Here is an 11,304-nt window from a genome sequence, read left to right as displayed (position 1 = left end):
CCGCTGTCGCCATGGCAATGAGGGAGTGCTTAGACCGCTTTTTCCAGCTAGACGACTGGGCCATGGTGACCCGTCACTGACCCGGAGCCCACTGTGTGGGATCTCCGGGGGCCCGAAAAGGGGCGTGGCAGTGTTTGCAGCTTGGAAGAGGTGTGGTGAGTCGGCCCCCTCCATCCCCAAGGCCTGGGGAGACAGGTTAGTCGGCTGCCATGTTGTCATCAACCTGTCATTGCCTTGTAGTGCTGAGAGACCTGCAGTTACTGGGCAGACATGAGGAGAGATTAATCATGTGATTCTTGTAATCTCCCAGATTGATGGTATGTCTCATAGAGCACACAGTGAATGGGCTAGTAATCCATAAGCAGTCCTTTACCTGTATAACCATCCACACCTCTGTAACTCTCCATCATGGCCTCACAATGCTGAAGGATCTGTCCATCAGATACCTGGTGATCAGCATTATGAGGGGCAGTTTTGGTTCTATAAGATGAATATCCATATCACATGATAATGACTGATATTTGTAATGTGCTTTTCTCATCCAAAAGTACAGGGAGCGTTGTGGAGTTAGTGGCTGCCGTACAGCCGCTCATACCCAGCACAAGTAGCTGACTATGGGGGCCATATGACGGTTTTTATTTTACGCTAAGGCCCCACATGATGAATCGCAACTGGAAAAAAAATGCAGCAGGTAAAAAACACAGCTTGCATTTTTCTCTGTTTTTCTCCAGTGTTTTGAATTATTGCAACATGTGGCCTTACCCTTAGGCTGTGGCCACACATTGCCAAAGCCAAGAATGGCTACTAAAGGTATGGAAAATATCATCAAAGAAAATCTTCTAGGAAGTTCTTATGCATCTGCCTTCTGCTCAATCCACTCCTGGGTTTGGCTCAAAAAACTGCAGCAAAATCTTCAACTCAAAAAGCTGAGTCTCTGCAGTGTGGGGCCTTAGGCCGGGTTCACACGGGGTTTTTCGGTCCAGATTTTGACGCGGAATCCGCGTCAAAATCCGGCTTAAAAAACCTGCCTTTCATTGAATTCAATGGGTTCCTTTTTCCACGAGCGGTTTGTTCCCACTCACGGAAAAAAGAAGCGACATGCCCTTGCTTCAGGCGGATTCCGCGGCTGATTCAGCAGCGGACGTCCGCCTTGCAACACTCCCTTCTGACTAGGCCCATTCATTTGGGCCTAATCCGGAGCGGAAAGCCGCGACTGGATGTCGGTGCAGTGTATGCACTGCATCGGCATCCAGTCATGGGTAGCCGTTTTTTGGACCAGATTTTAACGCGGCCTGAGCGTCAAAATCCGGTCCAAAAAACTCCTGTGTGTACCCGGCCTTAGTTTTCAAAAATCTGCACATTACAAGTACTGCCCATTACAGCCAGAAAATGCCCTCCTAGTTACTACGATCCCCATTGACATCCAGTACAATTTTCAAAGTATGTTGAGCTAAGGCCCCATGTAATGGAATTGCAACGAAAAGAGAAACTATATTTTACAATGCCAGCAAAGTGTATACGATTTCATTAATGTGATCCACACATTGTGGGGAAAAAAAAAACCCCCACCCAGATGCTGGGAAGTGCAGTTTTTACTGTGGATCTCCTACTCTCCCCTACCTTATCTTTATCTCAGGCACATTGCCTTTACTTTTTTTCTCTCCTGAAGAATCTGTTTATTACAGAGGAAACACGTTGAAAGACCTATGCGGGGTCTTAGAGAATCATACAGCTAACTTAGATTCTTTCTAAAATCTGAGAGGCTCTACACCCTGGGCGGCTTCCTTTGTGCCGATTTGCATTAAAACCAGCAAACAGCATGCATTTTGATTGAAGCTCCCCAGGGAGATCTCTATTGAGGGGTTTATATTCCCCACTCTTGTCATCTCAAGCTATAGAGCCTGTCCTGAACACTGAGCTATAACATATTATGCCTTAGGGGGCGTTCACACTACTGTTGGTGACTGTTGCTAGTGTCCATTACAAGACACTATCAGAACCATCAGAAATCCATTAAAAGTTCTATTAATTTCAATGGGATTTTATCTGGTGTCTTTTACACCAATATCTGTCATGTGTCCATTATTTTTCGCGGATACAAAAATCCAGGATTCAGGACTCTTGTATCTGCGTAAAATAACAGTTTTATGACGTACCATTAGCGTCTGTTATTTTCTAACATGGTCTATGTGCAATGGACAGTAACAGATGGGCGTCCGTTATACTGTCCTTTTTTTTTTTTCTGCACATACTCATGCTCATAAATCAAAAACCAAAAAAACAGAGTATAAAAATGGACACTAACTGATGCTGATATGTCATTAAATGAATCAGTTAAAAAACTGGACACATTAAGGTCAGTTAATGTCTGTTATGATAAGTGTCCGTTTTGTTTTTTTTTGTTTGTTTTTTGTTTTTTTTTTTGAATGGATACTATCAGAACAGACATCCAACAGTAAGTGAACCCAGCCTTACACTAAAAGCCAGTGCGTTTAGATGATTGAGGAAGGCTCTACTACAGGTATATCATTGTGACATACCGTTAATATACGCTTTTATTTCTCTACCAGAATGTCACTCGTGACAGGGTCTGTGTCTGGTATTGAAGTTCAGGCTCTTTTAAGTGAATGGGGCAGTGTGTCAGGTCTACATACTGCTTTGGCTCCTGGAATTTGACTGGTCCTGTCTCACGTTATCATTCCCCTCTCACACAACCTTGTGGAGATCCCTCCCTACAACTAGAGAACACTTGAGAGACTATTATTAGTGGTACAATAGATGGCTGAGGCAGTGAATTCCGGACTGTCTAAAAAGGCTCTTCCCCCAACTGCAACGTAATTACATTTACTCCTATAAGTAATAAAACTCTTCAAACTCCGCCTAGACTGACGCCCCACCCAGATCATATAAGACAAGTTCATCCTCTCCCTAGAATTAGGAAATAATTGCTTCTATGCTCCCAGGCTCTACCGGAACGCAAGGAGGAAGCAGACCCTTAAGGGTGTATGAATTCCCCTGAGGGAGGTCCTGATCAGACAGCGAGTCCACTAAGCTGTCATATAGTCCTTCTATAACACCGTCTGGAGGAGAACTCCTAGGTCACTGTTCACGGGTAGGTTAGGAAGCATCTACCAGGTTGCTTTTCTTGTGAACTTGACAGCTTGTTAATGTCTTTCAGGACATTCCTGCGTTACTAATGTCATGCTACCTGTGTGCAGAGCAGATCTTTATCCTAATCCTTATTACACTGTATATAAGCAGATGTGCGCCTTCAGGTTTGTAGGAGTGTGGAACCTATAACTATTTGGTGAACCTATATATTATGGAATAGATGGCTGTTAGCAATGGTCTGATGAGAGAGACAGTGGGGAAGTCAGACTTTGAATCGGTGGACCCCATTACAGTCAGTGGGGTCTGCCATTGTCCATGTGTAACTGCTGTTGTAGCAGTTCAACTCTCCTGACGGACCCGAACAACAAAGAGCTCAGTGACCCTTGTCTTGATCTAACTAGATGCAGAGAAATATAGATGTTTTATATACAAGAAGTTATAAAACATTTAAATTCAGAAGACTAAAACAAAATAGTAAGAAAGGGAATCCTGTTACAATATGTTCCTAAGTAGGTGTCACCTGTAGTTTATGCACCAACCTTGGAATGGACCACATGTGGACGATGCCCTCTGTTTATGGAGGTGGCAACAAGTTTATTTGGAATGAATCTGGGAAATATTGACTATGGAGCTTGTGGAAAAAAAACAGAAAAGCACATCGCTCTCCATTTACTTCTATGGTAGTCACAGAAAAAGCCAAGAAGATACTGCATCTATTAGATAGCTAGTCATATTCTGTGTACACACTACACCCTGCTGAAATAATATTTACTTTTTATACTTTATTTTCTAGGTACTTTTTGCAGAGGTTGTTTGTATTAGACATGACAGGGCTGTGCTAAGGTTCCCAAGTGCCGGGCCTACTAAAGATTGACTAAGGGCAGCTACGTATACTGCCTGCCCCAGGACTTCAGTTGCAGCCATATATCCTCAGTAAGGAGTATATATATTCCTGTCCTGGCTTGCTGGGGGAACAGCTGTTCTTGGCTGATGCTGTGCGTGCTCTATGGTACAGGACAGAGGTTTACGTATTAAAATATTCCTAGCCGCAGTCATCGCCTGCAGATTAAGAGCTTGTCGCTGCAGCGAGATTCCAAGCAAGCACACACTTCTCTGCATTATAACACTGTATCGCCAGCAGATCAGCCGCTACAGCTATTTCAGGTTGACTCGCATGTGACTTTCAATTTTCTTGTTTCAAGCAAGAAATACATTGGGATCTCTCTAAATTTAGCATGCAGTTTATTTACTGTGCTTGCATATTTCTATATTTGTTTTAAATCGATATCTTTTTATTTTAATTAAAAATCCCTCACCCTAGCCACACCGATGAATAACCTTGAGCCCCCCCAACCTACCCAGGGGTTCTTGTTTTATTTTAATTTGTAACTGTTCTTATATGCAACATAAAATTTATAGTCACATGAAAAATACCATTGTCCTATAAATAGCTCATATGAGACAGTAACCAGGCAGGTGCTTTGAAAGAATAGGTGCCCATAGCTGCTCATAGCTTAGAGTACAGCCATTTCTTTATCCCATAGGATGAAAAGATTTAAAGTGATCACAAAGTAAGTTGATCCATGATCCAAGTCTCTAAGGCTCTGTTCACATCTGCATCATGGTTCTCTGTCATACATCACTTGATGGAAACTAGTCACTATTGGTAAATCCTAATGCTATATACTATGAAAATATATAAAGGGGTTGTCCAAGATCCCAATGGTTTGCATTCTGATTACCTATCCACAGCATAAGTAATCACCATCTGATCACTGGGGTCCGGCACCTCAGACCCTGCACTGATTAGCTGAGACAAAAGCCTCTGGGGTACTGTAAGGGCAGGTTCACACCTGCATCCAATCTCCGCTTTGCAGGTTTCCGTCTTCTGCTGAGAGAAACGGGACAGGAGACGGAAACCTGGCGGTCAGTTTTCAAACCCATTCACTTGAATGGGTTTGCAAAGTGACTGCCCCCCGGGGAAACCGTTTTTTGTATAACCAGACACAAAGTTGGACATGCAGGACTTTGTGTCTGGTTAATAAAAACAGACTCGCTGCGGAGAGGCATAAGATGCTCACGGGCTTTCACTTTGCAAACCCATTCAAGTGAATGGGTTTGAAAACTAACTACCGGGTTTCCGTCTCCTGTCCAGTTTCTCTTGGCAGAAGATGGAAACCCGAAAGCGGAGGCCAGACGCAGGTGTGAACCCACCCTAAGCTGTATACGTGGTAAATGGCTGGAAACAGGGAGGTAGAAGTTGAAATGTCTAGAGCCTATATTCTTTGTAGCAGAGGTGCTGGGAACTGTAGTACAGCTGCCATTCACTTGAACTGGAATAGATGTGTTCCTGGCCATGTACCATGTATACCTCTTCCATCCCCATGAGGGTGACTGGATCATCTGATCAGTGTGAGATCCAGGTGTTGGACCTCCATGGACCAGATATGGATGACCAAAGGGTCTTGGATATCACCTTTAACTAAAAATCAACAATTTTTGGACTCCATGCTGTGTGGTGAATAGGATCGTTTTTAAAATCCGATCTTCAATTATTTAAAAAAAAAAAAAAAATCCCATTGACTTGCATTAGGATTGGGATCAGGTTCGAATGGAAAATGATCGGAAATCGGATTTTAAAAATGATCCTGAAATTTCAAGATCGGCTCAACCCTAGTTGACAACCTTTTTTGTATGGTGTGCCACTTTACAAAATAAAAAAAGACAAAGTAGTCAGTGTGCCATGCAATAATTGTAAGGATGTCGACCTCTACATGACAGTCCTATAACACAAATCATATCAGAAACCAATGAATTGGTGATACGATCAGCTTTGGTATGAACAGAGGATTCAGAGTAGACTCAGACATTTATACAGCCCAATCATTTTTGTTAAATAAATAAATTCATACAAACCTGTCCAGCCTTGTAGAAATGAACAAACACCCAACTAATGTGTTCTGCTGCCATATTATATTTTTACACTTGCTTCAAGGTATAAGAACAATTGCTTGCTCATGCCCCGACGCTAGAAGGTCACACCTGATGCATCCTCATTCAGTACCTCCTCTCCTGGAGCAGCACAGCTGAGTGAGCCCTGTGCCAGGTAGATATTACTCACTTATAAAGCGCCATCATATTCCTCTGCGCTCTTACAGACATTGTGGTCACTGTCCCATATAGAGCTCACAATCTACATTTCCTATCAGTATGTCTTTGGAGTGTGGAAGGAAACCGGAGTACTCAGAGGAAACGCACCCAAACACACCCAACAACTCCTTGCAGATGTTGAACCTAGGACTCCAGTGGTGCAAGGCTGCAGGGTTAACCACTGAGCCACTGTGCTATCCATGATTGCGCCAACAAGGGTTGTTGACCTCTGTTTTGTTTCTTTGGTTGATGTCTTCTCTAGCCTGCAGTGATCTTGGTACCCTTTAATGTACAAACTTATATACCACGGCTGAAGTTAATAACCTCTTCTGAGTAATGTCCTTTGTATAAAGTGTAGTGCGGTTACAGACGTTACAATAGCTTTCATACAGGTGTTTCCCATAAAAATGGTTGCCACCTTTCAAGCCTGGTCAGCTTTAACAAGTTATTACCAGCATGGTCTGGAATTGGTCTTTAAGATAAGAAATTCAAGATACTTTAGTATGGCCTATGTGATTATCCTGTTACTGAAAACTCTTCTTCTTTCTTCCAGTTCAGATTATAAGCGGAGGATTATCTGAGTATGGATATGGGTAACCAACATGCATCGATCACAGCCCTTCAGGAGATTCAACGGAGAGTCAAAGACCTTGAACAGAGCGTGACTAGCTTCAGTGGCTTACAGAGTGATCCGGACTACAAAAAGTTAGAGAAAGCTCTGACCAAACAGCTCTTTGAGATTGAATCTATAGACACAGAAGGAAAGGGAAATATTCAGCAAGCCCGGAAGAGAGCAACCGAGGAGGTGGAGAGGCTTCTAAAGGAATTGGAGAAGACTGCAAACCATCCTTGTAGACTGGAGATTGAGCAGATTTTCAAGGAGGTGCAGAATCTTGTAGCTCAGCAAATAGGTCCTTTATATGGAGGGAGAGGATGTATCACAGAGGAGTTTGAAGAAGGCATTCAGAACATTCTTATGAGACTTACCCAAGTCAAGACTGAGGGAAAAGCCTCTTTAAGGAAAGCCAGATATCGCACTTTAACTAAAGTCCTTGCTATTCAGGAAATACTTGAAAACTGTTTGAAGCAGCAGGTACTGGCACTTCCCCTGTCCACAGATGCTCATCCATCCATATCTAAGATTAATTCTATTATGTGTGAAGTCAACAAGGCCCGTGGCAGTCTGATCGCTCTTCTTGCTGGTGTAAATGATTGTGAAACTTACAGACACTTATCTTGTATACTCTCTGGGTTCATTGCAGAACTAGATGCTTTAGATGTTTCCGGCCATGTAGAAGTGAGGACATACAGAAAAGAGGTAGTTGAAGAAATAAATAGCCTATTTAAGTTTCTGGACATTGAAGAGGAAGCCCACTTCACCAGCGCTTATGACCTGGCTAAGAATCAGTCCATAGTCCAAATAGAAACCATTCGCAAAAGACTGGATGACATAAAAGCTAGGCTATTGGAAAGACAAAACAATGTATCCGAAATCCACTTGGGGACCAAATCTGAACTTCAGAGTCTTATTGCCCAATTGGACGAAGTGAGCGTAGGGAAGAATCCTTGCATTCGAGAAGCAAGGAGGAGAGCAGTGGTGGAGGTACAGACTGTCATCACTTACATCGACCTCAAGGAGGCTCTTGAAAGGAGGCACAACACTGGCGATTCAGTCAATCCAGATCACCCTTCGCACATTGCCGTATGGAAAGTTCTTGGCAGCCTGTCTGAACTGCAGAGAGAGGTCCTGTCCTTTGACGGCAGCAGAGCAGATAAAAACTACATGCGACTGGAAGAGCTCCTCACCAAGCAACTACTCGCTCTGGATGCCATTGATTCACAAGGTGATGAACGTTCTAAAATCGCAAGGAAACAAGCAGTAAAGTTCGCCAATAATATCCTGAGCTATCTGGACATGAAAACAGATGAATGGGAATATTAGGACTGGCTTTAGCTAAGCCTGCACAAAATTTATGATTGTAGGAAGAATAAAATTGTGTGGTCATTATCAAATTTATATGAAATGTACACCAAAGCTAGGTGTAAAACCAGATTTCCTTTGTAAAACAGTGGTCCAGATTTCCTATTGTGGTTACGACTAGACCCTTTCATGAATGTGTTGCATCTAGTTTGAGCAAACAATTTTCGAACTTTCTAAGTAGAATATTTCTGATAAAAAAGATGGTGGATTAAATGAATTAAGATGCACCAGAAATGCCCCAAAATTGAAACAGAATTTTACGCAAAGTAAACCAACTATAAGATGGTATAAACTTAGACAAGACAGTCTAAAGAGATCCCAGATTTAATACCAGCATCAGCCACTGTGATAAATCTGACATAAAACGTTTGAAACTACCCAAGTTTACACTCTCCAACTGTTAGTAAATCTGGACCATTTGTTTTTTCCTGTCTTTATGATTTTTTTTTTGTCCAAAGAAGCATTCCTACACATAAATGATTAACATGCTCAATAGTAACTCATCCAAAAAGCTGGTGACCTAGAAGCCCATGTACTGGCACATGGGGACAACCTTATGGAACATAGGGCATAGTAATTATTGGGCTCCAGCCAATAAGCCATCGATTTCTAGAAGTCATCTGATCAGTTGCTGTCATTTGCAGCATGTGTGTTTTTTGCTTGCACATTTTTGATTCAACGTGTGTCTTGTCCATCTATATTATTCTGATGGAGGAGAAGAGACACAAGTCTCTTTTTTGGAAATTCCTTTTCTTTTTTTTTTTTTTGTTACAACGATCCCTTTACAAGTGACCACATTACATTCAACTGTGATCTTTAAGGAACCTGGCAGCTAGTGTTCTGTTGCACAGCACCTCCGTAGGGAAAATGAAGCATTACATTCTCTTTTTTAAGGCTATACATTTTGTAACCTATTCACACATGAATTATATTTTAAAGGTATTTTCTGAAATCAAGATATTGATGGCCAATTGTTCAGATTGGCTATCAGGGAGTTTGATTCTTGGACTAGTCAGGGGTGGATTATGGGTACCATGGGCCCCCAGCTCTTCGACAAGTGGGGGGCCTTGCCGCTTCATGCCAAAGATCCTGAGTCAGAATAATGTCCCATAGCAGCTATTCTTGCAACATATTGTCTCATAGTGGCCTCCGACAGTATAATGTCCCATAGAAGTCCCTACGTGCAGTATAACAGCCGATGGTAGCCTCTCCACACAGTATAATGTTCCTATTAACAGTATAATGTGCCAGAGTGGGCTCTATGTCAGTAAAATTTAAAAAAGAACAAACATAATAAGGATGACTGAGCCAGGTTCGTTACACATTTTTCCAAAAATGTTGGAGATTTTGGGTTCTTCACCCACAAAGAACTATTATACACTGGAGTCTGTTCAGACTGCAGAGTATAATTAGAGGTAGCCCAGGGGAGGTGAGTAAACTTAACCGACGTCATTGGTTACTACCTATTGTGCCCTCAATATAATCCAGTTGTGGCCTCGTTATTTTTATTTCTAACAATCTAACCAGCAGCAACCACAATACCCCTTAACAGTGTGGAAAGGAGTCTAACTGCAGCATATGCGATGTGCTTATGGTTCTCTAAAGTGTGAAACACATGGGGTTTTTTTTGCCTTTTTTTTAAATATATATATAACCCACCTCACTGGTCCATAGGATGTCTGGTATAGCAGTTTAGCATCATTCACTTGAGTGTCTCTGACCCTTTTTCTAATGCAGGTCAACCCCTTTAATTTTGGGTGGGCGTTTATTCCACCCCTTAAAGAGGACCTTTCACCTCCTGGGTACACGCAGTATAATACACTGCTAGAAAGCCGACAGTTCGCTGAATTCAGTGCACTATTGGCCTTCACGTTCTGTGCCCCCACTGAAGAGCTATCAGCGCCGATACCTTAGCTCTTCACTGTCAGAAGGGCCTTTCTGACAGTCAGTCAGGAACGCCCTTCCTCACAGTAGCATCTATTGCGCTGTGCTGTGAGAGGGGCATTCCTTACTGCCCAGGGATGATGCTGAGCGGTAAGGAACGCCCACCCACTATCAGGAGTAGGGAAGGCGGTCCTCACCACTCAGCATCATTGCTGGATGGTAAGGAATGCCCCCTCTCTCACAGTACAGCACAATAGATGCTACTGTAAGGAAGGGCGTTCCTGACTGACTGTCAGAAAGGTCCTCCTGACAGTGAAGAGCTACCGTACCGGCACCGATAGCTCCTCAGCGGGGGCACAGAACAGGAAAGCCGACAGTGCGCTGAATTCAAAAATTCCTAAAAGGGACCAGATTCCTGTTTATATAAATTCTACACATCCACCAGCATATATGACCACAGTAAAAACATATCATGATATCAATGATTTAATAGGTAGGAAATTATCAGTAAGGGAAACCATTCCCATTTATATTGCATGACGTATTCCGAAGTGTAAAGGCAATACCTGCCAGTCAGTGAGGACTCTTCATATGAGGGCCTTGTTCTGGCAATGCTATTTTACTTGTAAAGCATGTTACATTGCACTGCACCCCAAGGAGGCGCCAAACATTAAAAACAGCAACATATTTGACTATGGTGAAAAAAGTGTTAATTAATGTTCTCTCTCATTATTACAGCTGTTGACTTATTGTATGGCTTGCAGCATTAATGTGCAAATCCATCTATTAGTGATTGTAAGGTTTTTTTTTTTTCTGCTGCTAATCTGGAACCAGCAGCTATACTGGCATATCTGTCATTAAAAGAAGCATTGCTTTGATTCCTTTTTGGGCTTTCTTGTTATACAAGTTCAATAAAGTTTAGGTATTTCTGCTCTTCCTGCAGCATTGTCCGTTTTCTGGAGTTTTACCATGTCAATCATTAATGTCTGGTGGGACTATGACTGTTGGGACCTCTGCCAATTACTTAAAAGAAGTGGCTCCTATGCTAAAAAAAAAAAAAAGTCTGGTGCCCCTTTAGACTTTGTTGTGGTCTGGCTTTTATAGGTAAAGAGGACCTTTTATGTCCTCAGGCACATGCGGTTTCATATACCGCTAGAAAGCTGACAGTGAGCGGAATT

At 42.5% G+C, this 11,304-nt stretch overlaps 1 protein-coding gene across 1 annotated transcript; it reads left to right on the top strand.

Annotated features, from left to right (window-relative positions):
• On the top strand, positions 1-10,162 carry BAG5 (BAG cochaperone 5). The gene is made up of 2 exons (XM_075282680.1): positions 1-195; positions 6,815-10,162. The coding sequence occupies exon 2, from the start codon at positions 6,845-6,847 to the stop codon at positions 8,201-8,203; it is 1,359 nt and encodes a 452-aa protein (XP_075138781.1). The 5' UTR covers positions 1-195; positions 6,815-6,844; the 3' UTR covers positions 8,204-10,162.
• Positions 10,163-11,304: the final 1,142 nt, after the last annotated feature.

Source organism: Leptodactylus fuscus, chromosome 7 (genome assembly GCF_031893055.1).
Source record: "Leptodactylus fuscus isolate aLepFus1 chromosome 7, aLepFus1.hap2, whole genome shotgun sequence".
NCBI classification, from domain to species: domain Eukaryota; kingdom Metazoa; phylum Chordata; class Amphibia; order Anura; family Leptodactylidae; genus Leptodactylus; species Leptodactylus fuscus.
Note: the sequence above shows the minus strand (reverse complement) of the source record. Positions and strands in the feature narration are given on the sequence as shown.